Source organism: Lipotes vexillifer, unplaced genomic scaffold, assembly GCF_000442215.2.
Source record: "Lipotes vexillifer unplaced genomic scaffold, Lipotes_vexillifer_v1.1 scaffold802, whole genome shotgun sequence".
Lineage (NCBI taxonomy): Eukaryota > Metazoa > Chordata > Mammalia > Artiodactyla > Lipotidae > Lipotes > Lipotes vexillifer.
Window position 1 is genome coordinate 1,423,283 of NW_006790237.1, and position 21,556 is coordinate 1,444,838.

Below are 21,556 nucleotides of genomic sequence, written 5' to 3' on the forward strand. Positions count from 1 at the left end.
GGAATGCACATTCGAGGGATCTTTCTAGAAGCTTGTCTGTGATTCTACAGCAGGCCTTGAGTCACATATCTTCTTTTTTTTTTTTTTCTATTTCAAACTGCAGGCTGAAAGTTCTAGAAGACGATAAAAATGGCTGTCAGTGTCATTCATTCAAAGAGCACCCTTTAAGCCCCTACTGTGTGAAAGGGGCTTTCTACTTTCCAGGGACGCGAGATACCACCACGAACAAGAGGAACAAGAAGACTTTGCTGGGCTTACAGTCTGGAGGAGAAGCGTGGAGACATGACAGATTAAACACGTTTCCCTCCAGAAGGCGACAAGGGGAGGCCTTGGGATCTGAGAGGCAGTGATGAGAAGGAGCCAGTCATGCAAAAACGAAGGGGAGGGACTTCCCTGGTGGCGCAGTTGTTAAGAAACCGCCTGCCAATGCAGGGGACACGGGTTCGAGCGCTGGTCTCGGAAGATCCCACATGCTGAGGAGCAACTAAGCCCGTGCACCACAACTATTAAGCCTGTGTTCTAGAGCCCGCAACGCAACTACTGAGCCCGTGTGCCACAACTACTGAAGCCTGCGCTCTACAGTCCGTATGCCACAACTGAGCCTGTGTGCCACAATTACTGAAGCCCGCGCGCCTAGAGCCCGTGCTCCGCGACAAGAGAAGCCCCCGCAATGAGAAGCCTGTGCACCGCAAGGAAGAGTAGCCCCCGCTCACCGCAACTAGAGAAAGCCCGCGCACAGCAACGAAGACCCAACGCAGCCAAAAATAATACGTACATAAATAAATAAATAAATAATAAAAGAAGGGGAAAATCGTCACAGACCATGCGAATGGCAAGTGCAAAGGTCCTGAGGTAGGATTGAGCTTGGCCTGGCCTAGAATCTGAGGGGTGGTTGGGCGCTCGGGCCAAGGCAGAGGCAAGATGATCCTCAAGTTACTCCAAAGTCCCCGGGCTCCTTAAGGAGCATTTCTTCATTAAGTTCCTAACCAAGGGACAAACTTGGCAGTGAGTAAGTGGTCCCCAGAGAGTGAGCTGTAATGATCCTGAAAGGGGCCGTTTGGTCTTTAGCTTTTAAATTTCCATGGTACTGGGGGTGGGAGACAGAGAGGTACTGTAAGACAGGCCAGCACTGACGGGAAGGCTGGACTCACCCACTCGGTAGATATGGGTGGAATATTTATGAGCCAGGCCAGTGAGGTGAGTGGAAAGCACAGAGGTGCAGAAACAGACGTGACCCAGCCCTCCCAGAGCTCACCGCCAGCAGGTGACCAAACTCTGGGGGGTCCGGGCAGAGGCAGAGCCCTGGAGGAGAGGGCTAGAAGAGACTTGGCAGCCGCCTGCAGGGACAGGGCTGGGGGCAGAGAGGGGTGTGGGAGGACCCAGAGGTCTCTCAGGACAGCTGGGGGTTGGGGGGACAGAGACTGGGAGGGTGGCAAGCTGGGTGGAGGTCACGCCTTCACTTCTGGAGAGTGTCTGTGATTTAGGCAGGAAGCCTGCTAGGTTACTGAACAAACAAACAAACAACCTGGCATTTTTGGAGCGCTCTGCACCCAGGCACCGTGTGAAGAGCCGGACACACACGTCACCTCGTGGTTTCAGCTCTGGGATGTGAGTAGGGGTTGCAGGGCTGAAGACGCACCTGTTGTCAAGGTGCCAACGGAAGAAGACCACACTGTGGGAGACAGGCTGCCGCCCGCAAGGACGCTCCTCAAGACGCACGTGGGCCTGCTTCCTCGGCCATGGCACTGCTGACAGCAGGGCGGCCTGTGTGTCGCACAACAGGTAGCAGCATCCCCGGCTTCGACCCCTGAGATGCCAGCAGCACCTCTCCCCAGGCGTGAGCACCAAAAATGTCTCCAGACACTGCCAAATGGCCCCTGGGGGAACACTGCCTCTGTCTGAGAACCACTGAGTTGGACAGACACTGAGCTTTGAATCCAGACAGACATGTGAGAGAAATGACAACCCCACGGAGAGGGGAGGGCCTTGGGGAAGCTGCTCCTCAGAACCCATCCATGCTGCCTCGCCAAAATGAACCGTCAAGTGAACTGAGTTTATAATTTTGACCTTCCACAGATTCCTGTACGCTCTCACTCAGTGCTAAGGGGAGTGTAAATGAGTGAGTACAGCCCCCGGGCAGAGCAATCTGCTTATCCCCTTCAAAAGAAATCCATCCTCAGGCCTGTGTGCACACGAGTGTTCAAGGTGTTTTGTCTGGAAAACAAAACCCTGGCAAAGCAAGCAAACACCCAGCCACTGGCGTCATAAAGAGCATCCTTCACCTCCACCATGGAAGAGCTGCAAGACTGTGAGGGAAGGAACCAAACTGTATGAATTGCCCTTCCCCATGATCCCAAGGAATGGCCATATGGGCTCAGTGGAACAACAACGAAAAATGCAAAAGGACCAATACAGCCCCTTTTATAAAGATGTGGAACCTTTTGTCGATGTGTTCATCCACGTGTTGTACTGTGTGGCCTTTCTAGCTCCTGGGCGTTAGCTCCCCTACTTCCTGTACGTGTATGCTTACTGTAGTCAAACATTAGAGTCATCACACACACACACACACACACACACACACACACACACGAGCAAGGTGAGGCACTGGACACAGAGCCAGGGGTTTTGGTGGGGGACAGATGGGGTTTTTGGGGGGGGTGACCCAAAGGAAAGCAGCGACTGCAGGTGGATGGGTAGAGGGATGGAGGGATGAGAAAAGGGACAGAGAAAGACAGAGAGACAGACAACATCTTGGTGCTAACTTCCAGGCCCTGAATCCAGTCACACCTAAAGTTTCCCCCTCGGAATATTCTAGTGACAAGGGCCAATCAATTGCCCTCTTCCTTAAAGCCAGTTTGAGTCGAGTTCCTGCTACTTGTGCTACTTGTGATGCCTGGGGGCTGGAAGGTTCAAGAATCCTGTGGAAAAAGGCAGCAGCTCACTGGGAAGTTGGCTCCTGGAGTATAAACATCAAATGGCATCGGTGGAAACAGCGGTGGGAGCTGGGGAGAGGGTTAAGCCTCACAAACTCTTCCCACTGGAACGCACCTAGGGTACCACCTGGAGGTCCAAGGGGTCATAGGCCGACACCCGCAGATCCTGAAGCAGGGCTTTCAGATTGCTCCTCAGGGCGGTGTAGGGCGGCTTCTCCTCGTACTTGAGGGCCATCACCACCTTCAGGTACTCCTGCAGGGTCTCTGTGGTCAAGACACGGGAGGAGCCTGAGAGGGGTACCCAACCCAGAGCCTGAGGGGCTCTGCCTAGAGGGTCTCAGCCGTGGTGCTCAGTGCTTCCTCTGTGCCCGGCACTGCCACGACCATTTAGATTTAAATTGTTTTTTTTGGAAAACATCAAATGTAAGCAACAGGAGAGCGGTACCATGAACAGCAGCGTACCCGTCACCCAGTCTCATCAGCTGTCAATTCATGCCCATCTTGTTTCATCAAAACCCCTACCCCTTCCCCCTGCTGTATTGTTTTAAAGCAAATCCAGGCTGATTATATGATTTTATCTCCAACTATTTGGTGGGTATCTCTAAATGGGAGCCAGCAAGCTTTTACTGTAAAGTGCCAGAGAATAAATATTTTTGGCTTTGTACGCTGGGAATCTCTGTGGCCAGGACCCAACTCAGCTGTTCTCCCACAAAAGGCCCACGGAAGGCAAGAAGCCAATGGGCGTACCTATGCACCAAGACTACTTTATTTATGGACTCTGCAGCTGGAACGTCAGACAGCTTTCACGTGTCACAAAGTGTTCTTCTCTTGACTTTTCTCCCCAGCCATTTCAAACTGTAAAACAATTCTTAGGGGACTTCCCTTGCAGTCCTGTGGTTATGACTCCACGCTTCCACTGCAGGGGGCACGGGCTGGATCCCTGGTCAGGGAACTAAGATCCCGCGAGTCAGGGTTTGAGGCCAAAAAAACCCCACAGAAACTTAGTTCACTGGCTTACAAAACCAGGCTGGCTGTCCCAGGGACGGAGTTTGAAAGATAGAGGCTGTTTTAAAAGATAAAGCCTTTTTGTTGTTTGTTTTCCCTAAATAGCACAATGTCATTATTACACTTTTTAAAAGTGCCAATTATGAAACCAATACAGTAATCGTAATAGCTCCCACTTGAGCAATGTCTGTCTCGGGCTGGCTCTGAGCACGTTTGATTAGGGCTGCAACAGAAGCTAAGGCCGCACCCCTGGGCCAGGCTCTACACCGAATTCTCGCGATAACCCTCGGGAGGTGAGGGCTATTATTGGCCCCATTTTACACGTGGGGAAGCGGAGGCTCAGAGAGGCTGGTAAACCTGGGGCTGAACTTCCTTCTGGCCCCGCCCACCCCAAGCCCGGCCCCACCAGCCCCACTGGTGCCACCAGCTCCACTTCCCCGTGACTGGCTTAGAATCAGCAGAGCTGTAATAAACTAACCGTGGGGCTCCTTGTTTTTTTCTGGCCATGCTGGCACAGCTTGCATAATCTCAGTTCCCCGACCAGGGATTGAACCTGGCCGGGCCCTCGGCAGTAAAAGTCTGGCATCCTAACCACTAGACCACCAGGGAACTGCCGATGGGGCTCATTCTTACGGAGCAAGAGCCCGAGGCTGGAGGGGAGAGTGACTTGAGCAGCAGAGACATGATCTGAATCCAGGGATTTCAGTTAATTTAAAAATGAGTCCTGGGCTTCCCTGGTGGCGCAGTGGTTGAGAGTCCGCCTGCCGATACAGGGGACGCGGGTTCGTGCCCCGGGTCGGGGAAGATCCCACCTGCCGTGGAGCGGCTGGGCCCGTGAGCCATGGCCGCTGAGCCTGCGCGTCCGGAGCCTGGGCGCCCCAACGGGAGAGGCCACAACAATGAGAGGCCCGCGTACCGCAAAAGAGTCCTTACAGAGCTGGAGGGGATAAACTATCCTTTTCCGGCTGTCTTTCTGCCTCATGTTTAGAGAGCAATGTAGACGTCCTATAGCAGGGATGCTGGAAAAAAACACTCCCCCAAACAAAACAAAAACAGCCTCAATCTCCAGTAATAGGGATTGGCTTTAAAAATGATGGTTTACATGAAAAGATGCTCAACATCGCTAATTATTAGAGAAATGCAAATTGAAACTACAATGAGGTTATCACCTCACTCCGGTCAGAATGGCCATCAGCGAAAAGTCTACAAACAATAAATGCTGGAGAGGGTGTGAAGAAAAGGGAACCCTCCTACACTGTTGGTGGGAATGTAAAGTGGTGCAGCCACTATGGAGAACAGTATGGAGGTTTCCTCAGAAAACTAAAAATAGAGTTACCATATGAACCAGCAATCCCACTTCTGGGCATATACCCATAGAAACCTCTAATTCAAAATCATACACACACCCCAGTATTCATAGCATCACTATTTAAAGTAGGCAAGACAGGGGAGCAACGTAAATGACCATTGACAGATGAATGAATAAAGAAGATGTGGCATATATATATATACAGTGGAATATTACTCAGCCAAAAAAAGAATGAGATAATGCCATTTGCAGCAACATGGATTATCAAACTAAGTGAAATAAGCCAGACAGAGAAAGACAAATATCATATGATATTGCTTATATGTGGAATCTAAAAACAAACAAACAAAAAAACAAATGAAATTATAATAGAGATATAATTAAAAATACATTTTATAACATAAAATGTAAATGTAAGATGTATTTCTAATTATAACCCATTACTCACATACATATATATGAATATAAATATGTATCACTGAAGATATGGCATTTCCTTAACTTCTGTAAGGCATTCATATTTTTCTGTTTTTTAATTTTTAAAAATCCTGTTTTTGACCCGTTAAATGGATTTCAGGACTGACTAATGAGTCAGAACTGTAGTTTTAACTGACGTTAAGTGTATTATACCACAATTAAAAAAAAATACCCATAAAATTCTACAAGTATTGACACAGAAATCTCTAAGGTATCACCTTCTTAAATGAAAAAGTAAGTCAGAGACCAATATACGTAATATGATTCCATTAAAAAACCCCACACATTATGTGTGTGTGGTTGCATGTGTGTGTGTGTGTGTTGCTGTTATTATTGTTCAGACACACTTCTGAAATTTGGGGGGAGATTTCTGTTTTTCTACAAGGGGCACAAATACATGTGTGATTTGGAAAACTCAAAGAAGGAATATAGAGGGGTGTAAAGAGAGGCATCCCCGGGATGGGCCTGAGCCCCGGTCCCTCCAAGGCCCCCGCCTGCTCCCTCCCCTTGGGACATACCTGAGGTATTGATCCAGCGACTGCACTGTCCCACGAGGCCTTCTGGGTTGCCAAGAAACCTGAGAGGACAGAGGTACATGTGAAAGGCCTTTTAGGGAAGGAGAGCAACCTTCTGAAACAGGATGTCTGGTAGATGTGCCCTAGTTCTCATTATGCATGGTAGTTAGGCCTTGGACACTGAAGGAGTGAATTCTGAGCCAGGAGTTTACCAGAAGCACAGCTTCCAATCGTAACATTTTTACCAGCTGATCAATACATCACCTGGTTTTACCTGTGTGCCTAAAGACATCTTATTTAATATAATGTTGATTCATTCACATGGATCTCTGGTCCTACAGCACTATAGTTCACACCTGAAGGGTGCTCATCTCACACACGTATTTCCTTGCACTTAGCACTTCATCACTATGCTTGGGGCCATTTTAAACAGCAAAATCCCCCCCCAAAAAGCATAAAAGTGTGGAAAGTGTGGCACTAAACAGACCACATGAAGGACACTTGTGAGCTGAAACAAGAAGGCAGAGTGTCGCCTTGTTCAACCTCGGCTAGGATCATGTGCATCGGGCAACTCAATTTTCTCCACTCTGCGTGTCTGAGAATGACTTTGAAAGCCATTCAAAGTATTGATTTTGGGGTTACAAATACATTTTAGTGAAGAGGTCAATTCACAAATACAGAATCTGTGAATAATGAGGATCAACTATCTATCTGTCTATCCACACACATATTTGTATACATATACATGTATAAATACACAGACACAGACACACAGACAGACAGACACACACACACATATACACCCTCTTGGACCACTCAAGAAAAATGAAAGTTGGGAGGGGAGGGATAAACTAGGAGGTTGGGATTAACATATCCACAGTACTATATATAAAATAGATAACCAACAAGGACCTACTGCATAGCACAGGAAACTCTACTCAATATTTTGTAATAATCTATAAGGGAAAAGAATCTGAAATAGAATATATATATGTTCACATATATATTCATATATATATATCCATATACATATAACTGAATTACTGTGCTGTATAATGAAACTAACATGCTGGGGACTTTCTTGGTAGCACAGTGATTAAGAACCCGCCTGCCAATGCAGGAGACACAGGTTTGATCCCTGGTCCGGGAAGATCCCACATGCCGGGGAGCAACTAAGCCTGTGCGCCACAACTACTGAGCCTGCGCTCTAGAGCCTGTGAACCACGACAGCTGAGCCCTCGTGCCACAACTACTGAAGCCCGCGCGCCTAGAGCCCGTGCTCTGCAACAAGAGAAGCCACCGCAATGAGAAGCCTGCAAACCGCAACAAGGAGTAGCCCTGCTCTCCGCAGCTAGAGAAAGCCCGCATGCGGCCACAAAGACCCAACGCAGTCAAAATTAATAAATAAAATAAATTTATTAAAAAAAAACCGAACATGCTATTGTAAACCTACCTCAATTAAAAAAAAAAAGCAAGAAAGAGAAATGAAAGTTCATCCACTTCTTTGGCTCCATCCTCAGAGTCCTGGCCTCCTGCATCCTCCTCTGGCCTGGACCACCGGGCTGGCTCCCCACTGTCCACCCAGGCTGGGGTGCTGTCTTCCCCTTCCCCACCCTACAGCCCACAAGTCCCCAAGCCCCACCCTCCTGCTCCCCTGCACTCTCTGCCCCATCCCCCCCCTCTGTCCATGGCCCAGCTCAGGCCTCACCCTTTCTCCCTGGACCCCAGCCTCCTCCCCAGCTTTCCATGCACCCAGCCCCCCACAGCCCCAGAGAGTCTTTCTATGCCCAGAGTGGACCCTGCCCCTCCCTGCTCGCAGCCCTCCTGTGGTTCCCTAGTGCCCTGTTGGGAAACCTCTGGCAGCAAAGCCACCAGCCCCTGTGGCTTTGCCTCCCTGGCTTCCTCCCTCCATCTCATACTCCAGTCACACCAAACTCCTTCTAGCCCAACCAGGTCACACATCCACCCACATCCCCTGGCCTCTGTACATATTGCTCCTCTGCCTTTGGCAGCCTATCCCCACCTTGACCCCCAGTGAGTGGCTGCTCTCCCTTCTGGACATGGCTTGAGGGCTGGTCCCCTGGAAGCTTCCCCTGGACCCCTGCAGGTGGAGGAAATGGATCCCTGCTGAGTGTCTGCACACCCTGCGCGTAGGTCCACGGATCCCCCACAGCAACTCTCAAATGTGCACAAGAAGGGCTGGGTCTGACCCTGGTCTCTCCCCAGCAGCCTCAGGATGTATGTGGTAAATGATTGAGCGAGCGAGTGATGGCAGAAAAGGGCTGTGCCAGCCTCAGGACATTGTAAATTGTGTGAGCAATTCTCCCATCACAGGCTGTCACTGTGTTCGTGGGACCTCCCCCCAGTGGCAGCCTTGAGAGCAGGAAGCAACTCCAACTCCAACCGGAGTCTGTGCTTTCCCTGCTGGGGGCCTTGCACAACAGAAAGCCATGGGGAATCAAATTGCCTCTCCTCTTTCTTTTATTCATTCATTCTGTCATGAACTAGAACTTTCAAAAAAATGAATACATATTCGCTGAGTGAACGGAAAAAAGCCACGCACACCAGTAAGACGTCGGAGAGGACAGGTTAAGGGTCCGGAAAACGTGCATGTGGCAACACTGCCCCCTTGTGGGCCCTTTGGTTACTGCCTCAAGTCAACCGACAGAGGCTGGGCTGGGGGTGTCTAGAATGAGTCCCACATCACCACTGATGCTCTCTGTGGAGCATTTTCATGTTCCCCGCCCTCCCTCTGTGATCGTGGCTGGGATCTGGGGTTCTGGAAGGAACTCTTACTTATTCTGAAGTCATTGATATGAAAGTGATTACTACGACCTATTTTATTTACTCTGCGTCCGACTTGGCAAGGGCGGAGCCTCTTAGTGAAGCATGTCCCAGTCACATTTGTTTAACTCCTGTGAAGGGGATGGTGGGAGAGAGGTGAAAAGGGAGATACGACTGTTCTTAGGAGTTAGAGGAGGTAGGGGGAGGGAGGATCCAGCCCAGCGGAGCCTCAGGAAGCAGGTTCAGAATGCACGAAAGAACGAACAGAGTGTTCACACATGTGACATGCTGTCCACGCAGAAATCTTGCTTCCCCTTTGTCTGCCTGGGAAACTCCTCGACAGACCGGGTCAGGCGTCTCTTGGGTAAGGGCTCCCAGGGGCCTGAGGCCAGGTCACGTGCCTCCCCTCTGCTCCCAAAATGCCCCGGGGCTGCCTCCACCCTCACAGGCAACGCTCACTTCCTGCCTGTGCGTCTCCTGCCAGCCTGGGCACCTCCAAGGCTGGGGCTGCATCTGCCTGACCCGTGTATCCACACGGAAGCCCAGGCCTGGGTGTGAAGAAGGTTCACGCCTTCTTTCCTTAGTCGTTCATCCGTCCTGCAACCATCTCGTGAGCACCCACGTGCCAAGCGCTGTACTGCGAACAGCACAGTGACAAGAGAGCTGACGCGGTCCCTGCCTTCAGAGAAATCGACTAAAGGGGGCACTGCGGAGGAGTCCGCTACCTGGCGCCCAGTGTCACTTCTCCCCTGTGATGGCAGAATCCCAGGGGTCGGCAGCCACAGGCTGGAGACATTTCCCAGCCCCCACTGCAGCTTGGGGTGGCCACGTGACCAAGAGACATGTCATTTCCGGTCCTGCCCTCTAAAAGCAACGCGTGTCAGTGGCACTAGAGCTCGCACCCAGTATGAGGGGGGCCGAGGTACCCCACAACCCTTGGTCTCCTACCTTGGGGCTGTTAGTGAGAAGGAAGTAAAGATTTACCTCGTTTGAGCCGCAGTCTTTCGGGGTCTCCTCATAAGAGCAACTCAGCCTCGTCACTAACACAGCAGAGCGCTTCAAGGAGCAGTTCACAAACTTCAGCCTCACTTAACCGCTTTAGCGGCTGGGCTGTGGGCTCCAACTACTTGTGTTGCTAATTCTGTGACTCGTTTTCACCTGGCTTCAATGCAAAAATGGAAAACTACTGAAAACCAGAAAATAAGTGCAGAAAGAAATGAAGAAAGCAGGGAAATGGGCTCATGTTCTGGCAGGTTCTGATGCAGAGGAAACCTGGGAGCTGAAGGCTGCTCTCTCTTTCTCCATCTCTTCGTCCTTCAGCAGAGATGTTGGGGCATATTAGCACCGAAGTGGGACCTCCTACTTGCCTCACTGCCTTTCTGGAGGTGATTCATCTGTCACCACTGCCATGAGAACTGCCCTAGCCTTTAAGTCTAAAAGAGCAGGCATGCCCACACCCTGACAGCCCCCCCTAATGGTTACCCAGGGTTCCGACCTGATGGCCCCCACCGTCTGACCTCTGCCATGCTGTGTGTTTCACTATCTCTGTACTGTCTATCTCCCCCATTAGAATGCGAGTTCCCTGAGGGCAGGGATGTTTGTCCTAGTTACTCCTGTATCCCCAGGCCCTGGAATAGAGCCTGGTGCATGGGAGGTGCTCACTGAGTATTTGATGAGTGGAGGATGGTAGCATCCAAACACCACCAATCCACGTGCGATAAGCCTCCCATACTTGGGAGACACTAGCTTCCAGGTGAAAGGGCCTCCTCTGGAGTCAAATGAGTTGGGAGCAACTCTAGTCAGCTGTGTGACCTGGGCTGACTACCTAAGCTCTCTGTGCTTTCAGATCATGAGAGCACTTACCTCAGAGCTGCTCTGAGGATGACACAGGGGAGCATTGGGCACACTGCCCGGCACAGGAAAGTATACAATAAAGGTCAGCCTTGAACAGGTCATTACGGGCAGGCCAATGTGACAGGTGTCCCTTCCTCTGAGCATGAACAATCAGGAGACCTGATGCAGTGCGGGTGAGGGAAGGGCTCCCTGGGGAGTGACGACTAAGCTGAAACCTGAAGGACGGTGAGATCTGGGGCATGGCATCTGGGTGTGCATTCGATCGGCATAAATCAAACATAACATATTTCAAACACAACATATTTTTCAAGGACACAGCTACATCTAAAATTAATTGAGGAGAAGCACTGAGCTTCTTTAACAATGTAAAGTTTAAAAAATATAGCATTGAGTGAAAGAAAGAGAATGAAATTTAGAGCACAGTACCATTTATGCAAGTAAAATACACTCATCATATGTTGTTTAAGGACATAGACGTGTCTATACAAACTTATGTGAAAGCAGTAGTCAGAAGCAGTAAAGTTGATGCACGTGTAATGATGGGGTTAAAGTGTTGAGTGAAAAAAGCCAGAAACAGGTGAGATTCAGAACAGAATACCATTTATGCAAGTCAAATACACACAGTGCCACCACCGTCATGCAAGTTTAAGGATACAAGTACATTTACACAAGCATATCGGTAGGACATATATTCAGCAAGTATGTGTGTCCAGTTGAGAGAAGGAAGTTGGGGGATAATAAAGGAGGCAAAATAAAATGAGAGACAGGCTCAACAGGAACCAACAACACAGCATGCTGAGAACTGAAAAGTACGGCAGACTCAATGCTGTTCACTGGAGAGCTTTCCCTCTTCCCACTCTGCACACTTTTCCTGGATAATCTCTCATCCTCTCCCAGGGCTTCTGCTGACAATTCCTGAGACACTGCTGGGGTCTAAGGCTCCGTTTGGACTTCATTCCTGCACTTCAGATGGGAGAGCCAACTATCTCCTGGATGGCCCCTCCTGGATGACTCCTCTTGGGGCAACTCTCATGCCCCAAGCCTATACCAGATCTTGAATCCCAACATGTGGACCTGCAGACCTTCCCTGTATCTAGCCGTCTACTGTCCTTGGTGCTGAAGACCAAAGCCCCTGTGCTTGCTTCCCTCTGAGCCCAGCTGCCCTCTGTCCTTGGTGCTGAACCACACACTCAGCAGCACCTCCCTTGGCACCGCAGTGCCCTCTGTCCTTGGTGCTGAGCATCTAACAGAACCAGCAGGACCGGCGCTTTTACATGCAGAGGTGAGGGCAGCATGTAAAAGAGGCCAGTGTTGCCAGATGCCGAGGCAGGGCCCAGGCCAAGTTGTTCAGGTTGCCTGTGTGTCCCCGTGGGAGTGAATGACTCATGGTGTCCTGTACACTGTGAGCATTTTCTACAGGCCAGGCTCTGTGCTGAGTGCTGCGTACCTGACTCCCCCGAATCCTTCCACAGCCCCCTGAGGTGGGTGCTAATAGAATCCCACCTGATGGAGGACACTGAAGCTTGTGGAGGTTAAGCTGCCCACCCAACACCCTGCAGCAGTGGGGCTGGAGTCTGACCCCAGGCAGTGTGGCTCCAGAGCCCACGCTCCTGTCTGCTGGAATGGATGGTACGGCAGATTCCTGAGAACTGCAGAGGCCTTGACTCTGCCAGAAGCCGCCCCCGCCTCTTTTCTGTTCCCTATTGGGTTCTGAGCTTCAGTCCCCCCTGCAGGAGTACTGGGCAGTGATGGGCTCCGCTGACCCCCAGACTCACTTCTGTTTCAGCTTCATGATATCCTCGGTGTTGGGAAGGCAGTTCGTCCATGGCAGGGTCCCATAGAGCCACTTCAGCAGACAGTAGCCCAGGGTCTGGAGGTCACTGCGGCGGGAGGGCCCTGGGGAGGGAGGGGAGGAGGTGGCAGCTCAGTCCAGATGTCCTGCTCACTGACACGCCCCCCCCTTCCTTTCTCTCATGGACTCAAGCATGGGCTCACACACTCAGCCACCCAAACATACAGGCTCTCGTCTGTTCATTCACTCCTTACTCACCTACTCTCAGTCCCTCATGGGTCTCTCAATTACTCATTCACGCCCTCAGCCATCCCTTCATCCCCGCTTTCACTGGCTCACTCCCTCATCTACTTGTCTTTCATGCATGCACCTATTTATTCAATGAGTCCTCAGAGCCCTGTGTGCCAGGCCCCTTCCCACATTCTTAAAACACAGATAAGAGGTTGGTTGGGTCCCAGCCCTTGACAGTCCAGTGGACAGACAGTTATAGTGTGGGATCACCTGGGTTACAGAGGAGACAGAACAGCACATGAGGGAACGCAGAAGGATGGGCACTGAACTCAGCCTCACTCAGCAGGGGAGGGCAAAGGAGACAGCAGGGTTTGATTTTTCTTATGCTTCCTAAATCACATGATGCAGACAACACTCCATATAAGCATTCAACAAACACTGAGAGTTGACTCTGCCAGACCTTTGCCCTCTGGTGCTGGAGGCACAGGTACCATTGCTTCCCTGGGGGAGCTTAGTTAGTGGGAGGAGGCGGGCAGGCACATGGATGGTCATATCGAGGGGTTTGGAAAGGAGAGGCCGAGACCTCCTCAAGGAATCTTCTTCTCAAAGTGCTCTCTTCTCTCCCCATACACCTTCCTTGGATAATTTCATTCCCATCTCTGGGCTTCAACTGACAACTCCTGAGATACTGCTGACATCTGAGTCTCCATCCAGACCTCGCTCCTGTGCTGCTGACGTGGACAGCCAACTGCTTACTCAACAGCCCCTCCTAGATGACTCCTGGGCAACTCTCACGTTCCAAGTCTACACAGATCCTGAACGTGAACCTCTGGAGCTGCAGGGCTTCCTTGCAGTCAACTGCTCACTGCCCTTGGCGCTGGACTACTGCCCCACAGATGCCTTCATGTGTGTGGGCGCTATCCATGGTTCTGAATCCCTACTGTGGTTCCCTGGCTCAGCCTGACTCCTGTGCTTGGCCATCTGCTGTCCGCGGCTGTGAAAACCTACAACTGCCCTTGTCTGAGAAGCATGTCTCCATGGTCCTGAATCCCTTCTCTGGCCTCTTACCACATCCCTTGTGCAGGTCCATGCTAATGAACTCAAGGTCCCCCTCATGTGGGCTCCTGCTGCCTTCGTTGTACGCCACGTGTCTGCCACCTGGCGAATAGCGGAAGGTGAAGCCGTAGCCTGCCAGGGTCACCTGTGTGGACGTGGGGAGAAGCCATACAGTTTGAAGGTTAGGAGCTTGGATTCTGGAGTCAGAGATTTCAATCGTGGGTGCAATTTGGAACATAATGCCAAACAGTACACAAGGGTGTGAAAAGAACACAAACCAACTGTCCCCATCACTGCTCAGCCCCCCTAAACCCACTGTCCAGAAGTAACCACTAATATAGATTCTTATGTATTATTTCAAATCATTTTCTTTAAATAATCAGTAAACACATGTGGTCTGGGAGGGGGCTCTAGTTTCCCACACATGGATCACACTCTACCTCCTGCTGGACACACAGCTTACTGCACTTTAACAGTGTATTAACTCTAGAGCCAGACAGACGAGGTTCCAATGCCAGCTTGGCCCTTCAGTGGCCATACAACTTTGGGCAAATTTTGAAACTTCTCTGTGCTTTGATTTCTCCATTTGAAAAATGAAGATATGACAATCCTCACCTTGCAGGGCTGTTAGGAGGCTTAACTGAGTTTAAAACAAAAAGCCCTTAACTACTAGACACACAAAGTTAGCCACATCAGCTTTTTAATGGCTGCATTTAAAAAATAATTAATTAATTAATTAATGTCTTTGTTGGGTCTTTGTTGCTGCGTGCGGGCTTTCTCTAGTTGCGGCGAGCGGGGGCTACTCTTCACTGCAGCACACGGCTTCTCACTGCAGTGGCTTCTCTTGTTGCAGAGCACGGGCTCTAGGCACGCAGGCTCAGTAGTTGTGGCGCACGGGCTTAATTGCTCTGCAGCATGTGGGATCTTCCTGGACCAGGGCTCAAACCTGTGTCCCCTGCATTGGCAGGCGGATTCTTAACCACTGCACCACCAGGGAAGTCCCTAATGGCTGCATCTTATTCTGCCGAATGGAGAGTAGACAACTGTTGGCTTTGTCCATGTGAGACCTACATCTTTTTCTTCTGGTCACAGTTTGTGATGGTTAACTTTATGTGTCAGCCTGACTGGGCCACAGGGTACCCAGACATGTAGCCAAAGGTTATTCTGGGTGTGTCTGTGAGGGTGTATCTGGATGAGATGAATATTTAAATCAGTAGGCTGAATAAAACAGACTGCCCTCTCTAGTGTGCATGGGCCTCACCCAATCAGTTGAATAGAACACAAAGGCTGAGTGAAAGGGAATGCCTCCTGCCTGACCACATGAGCCGAACATCAGCCTTTTCCTGCCTTTAGATTTGAACAGAAATATTGGCTCTTCTTGGGTCTTGGGCCTGCCAGCTTTCAGACTGGAAATCACACAATCAACTCTTCTAGTTTTCAGGCCTTTGGACTCTGACTAGACCACATTATCAGCTCTCCTGATAAATCTTATAATAAATCTCTTTCTCTCTCTTACATATATACGCGCACACACACACACACACACACACACACACACATTCTATTGGTTCTGTTTCTTTAGAGAGCTCTGACTAATATGGTTCCAGGATTTTTCTCTGGGATGACCCCTCTCCAATTCTCAGTCCATGTGTCTGAGGTGGGGCTCACCTGATCTATTTCCACTGGGGTTGCTAAACTGAGGGGATTTGAGCCTCATTTGCTGGCAGTTATTTTGTCACCACAGGGAAGACAGTTTGCCTGATTATGAGCAATGCAAAAACAAGAAGAGCCCAGAAATGGAAGAGCCAGCTTCCCAGTGACAGGGTCTGAGTTCTTAGATTCAGCCATGCTTGAAGCCAGTGAAGTCCTAGATTTTTCCACTCCATGGAGCAATAAATTGCACTTGGCCCTTTTTAAACATTTTTTCCTTTTTCTTTTTTGCTTAAGGCATGTTAAATTGGGTTTCTGTCATTAGCAGGAGTAATTAGAATTTACTTTAAAATACTAATTAGTACTCTACTGGGAGCATATATTTGAGGTTTTCCAATTTTACTGTCACAATCAATGTTGTCAGGAACATTTTGTACATGTATCTTCGAATATATGGATAAGATACGTTCCTAAAAGAGGACCCGGTGGATCAAAAAACATGCATTTGAATTTTGACTGCTATATTCAAATTACCTTCCAAAAACGTTGCCCATTTCATACTTCCAATAGTATATAAAGAATTCCTAGTTCCTTACATCCTATCAGCAGGAGATATTATTTTTCTTTTTAATTTTGTCCACGCAAAGGGTAAAAATAATGTATTTTAAGGGTAATTGCTATGACTATTAGGGAGGTTAAGCATCTTTTCATACATTTAACGAACCTGTGGATTTCTTTTTCTACGAACTGCTTTTCCTATCCTTTGTCTATCTTTCTACTAAGTTCCTTATCTCTTCTTATTTATTTGAAGGAACTCTTTATACATGATGGATAGCAATTCTTTGTCTGCAATAAGCATTGTGAAATAAAGGCAGGTTTTCAGACAGGTGAGATCCTGAGCCCAGAGAGCCCCCAGGATGGAGGAGGACCTGGCTATTACCTGGCACAAGTCCTCTGGATTCACAAAGATATTCTCAGCTGTCACATTGCCGTGAACATACTCATTCTCATGGAGGAACTCCAGGGCATCCAGCTGGGGGGAAGAAAGCAAGCATCTCCATGAGCAGCAGGCTAACACAAAGAGGCGCTGATGCAAAGCTTTGGAGGGAACCCCCACTGTTGGGCCTGGGGTCACGTGGTGCTGCTTGTGATGGGGGTGGTGGTGGTGGTGGCGGTGGTCCAAGCCTGACTACTCCTAAGTGACGCATCAGGAAGCCCACCCTGACAGCACATCTAAGCATGTCTTCTAATTAGGTTTTTGAAAAATTTAGCATTAAAGCTGATATTTGGTTTTCCATTGACCTCTTATGTCTATCTCTTAGCTGATCTCAGGAGGGGAAGAAGCTGGTTACTTATTGACCCCCCGCAAGAAAGAAAACCCAGCACTCATGTACATCAAAGAGGTTTTTTTCTCATTTGCCCTAGGGAGCAGAAATACATTTAGCTAAGTAATTTATATTCTGATCTCTAGCTCTGACTTTTCCACTGAGCTCATATATTGAACTGCCCAGGTACTCCTTACATCTTGATTACAACCCAAGCCCCCGTCGACTCCAAGGCTCTACTGCCCACCAAGTTCTGCTTGTTCAAACTCTCCATCCCCACAGCCCAGCTCCTCCTCAGGCCGGGTCCTCTCTGTGCTGACCTCACCCAGCCTCCATCTCGTCCCCACACGGCCCACAGGGTCTTTCTACACCCAGAGCTGACCCTGCCCTTCCCCTATTCCCAATCCTCGTGTGGCTCCCCAGCACCCTCGGGACAGAGTCCAGGTTCCCCAGGTTGGCGTTCAAGGTCCTGCGTGATCTGGTCACTGCTGAGCTCTCCACACCAACCTCAGCTGTTACCTTTCCCCTCTACACGTCACACTGCAGACACTCAGCGTAATGACCTTTGGGACTCACCTGATGTGTCACTCCCTTGCCACTTCCATCCCTCCAGCAATTTACACTGGGTCCTCTTATTCTCCATCACTTCTAGTCAAAGCCCTTTTCACAATTTGTGCAACTGTGATTTAATATCATCCTCTCCCACTAGACATAAAAACCATGACTGTGCTGCCCCCCATGGTACTCCCAGCCCCTGGGACAGTGTCTGATTCCCAGCAGGGACCTGATAAATATTTAATGAAACGATGGATAGAGGAAGGCATGAATGAACAGAAGTCGTGTGCTCTCTCCCCCACACCAGCCTCTGCCTAAGCCGTACCCTTGGCCTGGAATGCCCTCCCACGCATCTCCACTCCTGCTCTAGCCAGCACCTTGCTATTTCCCACTCTTGACTTAGAAATGACCTCTACCGGGAAGTTCAACTGAACCCCTCAATTTAGGCTGGGACCCTTCCTCCAACTGCTATGGTCTCCTGACAATACTTATCACTCTGTTTTTTTTTTTTTTCGCCGCGTTGCACGGCATGCAGGATCTTAGTTCCCCAACCAGGGATTGAACCCGCACCCCCTGCACTGGAAGTGCGGAGTCTTAACCACTGGACCACCAGGGAAGTCCCACTTATCACTCTGGTTCTAACAGCCTGGTGTTCAGCTGTGTTGGTCACCGTGCTCGCCCCAGTGCCCAGCAGAGGGAGGTGAGGGCTGAACGTGTCAATGAGCAAACAGACTGATAAACTAGGACCCGGGGGGCCATCCTCTGGATGGGAGCCTGCAACTCTCAGGGACTTACCAGCCGGCAGGCCATCTGGAACACAGACCTCACTGACATCACAGGCTTCGGGTAGTCATCCAGGATCGACTGAAGGCTCCTCCCCAGGATGGGGAAAACCAAGAACCTGGAAGACATGAGTGTCCCAGCAAGTGGGAGAGATGACCAGGGGAGGGGATGGAATACAAGCCACCAAGGATGGGGTGTGGCTGGGGGCTACCAGATCCCGGTCCTGGGTGAGATGAAGGGTTCAGATTGGTGGGGGACCAGCCTGGCTCAAGGCTGGAAGGAAGGAAGCAACTATCTGGCCCATGACTCCAGGGTCCCAGCCATGCCTGGGCATGTGACAGGGAGAGAAAGGAAGGGGCCAGTGAGGCGAGTGGCAAGTGAAGTGACTCACCTGTACTTGTTCTGGTGAATGCCAAAACCGACACAGGTGGGGATGGCCAGCTGGGGGGTCGAGTACCGCTTTTTCCACTTGTTCACTGTGGGAGGCAGGGGCCTCAGAGGTTAGGGCCCACCTGGCCCTGCACCCACAATGGACAGCAGCCTGTTCTCGGGCCAGAAGCAGAGCGTGCCCGAGCCCAGGCCACACACTGGGTCTCCTGGTTGGTGATGTCGCCTCTGTGGGTGCGTGACAGCGAGGGGGGTGACGACAGGGGGTGTGAACATGGGAGAAAGCACTGACAAATCTGGAGTGAGTGTAAGCAGCAAGAGTGACAGCGTAACCTCTGAATTCCCATGTAGAGCTAATGAGATCGGGGCGTGTCTAAACTGGTCAAGGTGTCACTACATGTCCGCCCACCTTCCAGGATCTCAGTTGGATGGTGAAGATCCAGCGGTGTGCTGATAAAAGTTTAACAGCTGGTTGTCTGGGGAAAGATAGCCCTGATTTGTCGTGTTTGCTGATTTCTGTGGTGTAAATACTTCCCAGTATGGCCAATTTCAAGCTACCAATGTGGTATCATGGAAAACTGAGGTGGAAAGAGAGGCAGTAGCGTGCCCTTACGTGGTATTTCCACCACACAGATACAGTGAATGTAAACAACCTCAAGAATATAGATAGTAGGGACTTCCCTGGCGCTCCAGCGGTTAGGACTCCATGCTTCCACTGCAGGGGGCATGGGTTCAATTCCTGGTCGGGGAACTAAGATCCCACATGCCAAGAGGCGTAGCCAAAAAAAAAAAAAGTCTAGATGATAGGAAATGTAGACAAATAATTAGGAAGGGATGAGCTCTGAGTATCTATTACCCTTGCTCTTAATTTGACTGTAAATTGATAAAATTAATTTATGATGGCTATGTTTTATTTTATTTATTTATTTATTTATTTAAGATGGCTATGACTGAAAGCTTGGAGGGCAATTTTATTATTTAAAACAATATTTATTTATTTATTTGGCTGTGCTGGGTCTTAGTTGCAGCACGCAGGATCTTCGTTGTGGCATGCGGGATCTAGTTCTCTGTCTAGGGACTGAACCCAGGCCCCCTGCATTGGGAGCGCGGAGTTTTAACCGCTGGACCACCAGGGAAGTCCGATGGCTATGTTTTAATAACTGGCTTGCAGTGTTTGTGAAAATTTAATACTTGGCGCTCAAGAGCTGGTAGGACAAGCCAGCCTCAGCCCACTGTCCGCTGTCTGTCCTCTGGGGCCTGAGGCCCGAGGGGTGATGGGAGCAAACCTGGGCCTTTAATTTGATCCCCACCCTCCCCACACCTTCAGGGAGAAGCCAGTTGTTTTGACCAAGCTGGTACCCCCAACTCTTCCCCCACTTGCCCACTTCGCTGAGGAATACCTTGCAAAGGCTTGGCGGCCCGCTGGAAGAAGTTCTGCTCGTTAAACAAGCGCCCATCCTTGGCATCCTAGTGGAGGAGGAGGGGGAAAGGCTGTCACACTGGAATCTCTTAGGCAAGGGCTCCAAGGTCATCACTGGCCATGGATTACCCCAGGGTAATGCCAGCAATAACCCAGGTTCCCCAAGTCCTGCACATCAGAACCAAATTCCCTAGGGTGCTCCATGTGAACATACATCAGAGACTTTTGAGTCACTGCCCAGGTTCCTTTTCTTTTACAATAGGATCTACACGTTTTCCCTAGACACACGCCCTTCAGCTAAAAACTACATTTCCCAGTCTCCCTTGCAGTGAGGAATGCCCCATGACCGAGTTCTGGCCAATGGGGACGTGAGCAGAAGAGATACGGGCAACTTCCAGGTTACGCCCTTAAAGGGCTAGGGCAGGCATTCCCCTTCCTCTTTTCCTGTTCCAATTGGCTGGAATGCAGATGAGATGATAGGATGTGGAGCAGCCATCTCAGCCCATGAGATGAACGTTATAGATTGAGGGGCCTGGAGCAACAAGAGAGAAGGAAAGTAAGCCCCTGGTTTATGGAACCATCATATCAGCCCTGGACCACTGCCCCCAGACTGTTAAATGGAAAAGCAATAAAATATACTTGTTTAAGCCATAACTAACATTGAGTCATTTTTTCCAAACAGTCAAACCAAATATTTTAATTAAACACTAGTACAGCTGGGTTCTTCAGGGCACAGGGTCAAAGAGAACTGGGTTCAAATCTCAGCTCTGCCATTCACTCATTCTTTCTTTAAAGCACCTATTATGTGCCTAGTATTGTTCTGGGCATTGTCAATACAGCAGTGAACAAAGCAATATTCATAATGGGCGTCCCTGAGCAAGCGACCAAGCCTTTATTTCCTCATCTGTTAAATGGGAAACACAGTAACCACCCCACAGGTTTGATTATGAAACTCTTAGCCCAGGGTTGGGTGCAGGACAGGCTCTCAGCAAGCAGGTGCTATCACTCATCTGCGAGCCTGGTTCAGGAGCACTGGCTCTGAACCACTCACACGGCCCCCATCTAGGGCCAAGGGAGGGCACCCGAGCCAGCTGTCCCAGGTTTCGGGCACTTGCCCAGACACACAGCCAGAAAGCATCAGAGCCAGGGCTTGTGGGTGGACCTGACTGTGGTTTCTGAGGGGCCCCATGTAGAAGAACCCAAGGCCCAGAGGGAGACGTGCCCCACCCAAGGTCCCACTGCTCCTTGCAGGCCAAGGCTGTGCTCTCCGGCTTGCCCAGCCCACAGAGGGGCTTGGAGGTCAGTGGTGCATTTGCTAAAGCCCCAGGCCCTCCCCTCAGTGCCGCTCCCCCGGAGGCCACTCACTAGTTTAAGTGAGAATCTTTGTTTCCGGGGACTTGACTCGCAGGCAAAGGTGGAGTCGGGCTCAGCTGTGGGTGGACGAAAGGAGGAAGGTTATCATCTAGAGGGAAGGTCAGGG

At 50.1% G+C, this 21,556-nt stretch overlaps 1 protein-coding gene across 1 annotated transcript in view; it reads right to left on the bottom strand.

Annotated features, from left to right (window-relative positions):
* Positions 1-92: 92 nt before the first annotated feature.
* Positions 93-21,556, bottom strand: part of VRK3 (VRK serine/threonine kinase 3) — a 31,191-nt gene continuing 9,727 nt past the window's right edge. Inside the window, exons 4-13 of the mRNA XM_007463396.1 lie at positions 21,442-21,506; positions 20,057-20,123; positions 18,661-18,745; positions 18,282-18,387; positions 16,547-16,639; positions 13,969-14,101; positions 12,653-12,773; positions 6,243-6,301; positions 3,061-3,197; positions 93-113 (exon numbers count right to left, since the gene is read on the bottom strand). Coding sequence (XP_007463458.1) covers positions 93-113; positions 3,061-3,197; positions 6,243-6,301; positions 12,653-12,773; positions 13,969-14,101; positions 16,547-16,639; positions 18,282-18,387; positions 18,661-18,745; positions 20,057-20,123; positions 21,442-21,506 — 887 coding nt within the window. The remainder of the gene's footprint in view (positions 114-3,060; positions 3,198-6,242; positions 6,302-12,652; positions 12,774-13,968; positions 14,102-16,546; positions 16,640-18,281; positions 18,388-18,660; positions 18,746-20,056; positions 20,124-21,441; positions 21,507-21,556) is intronic.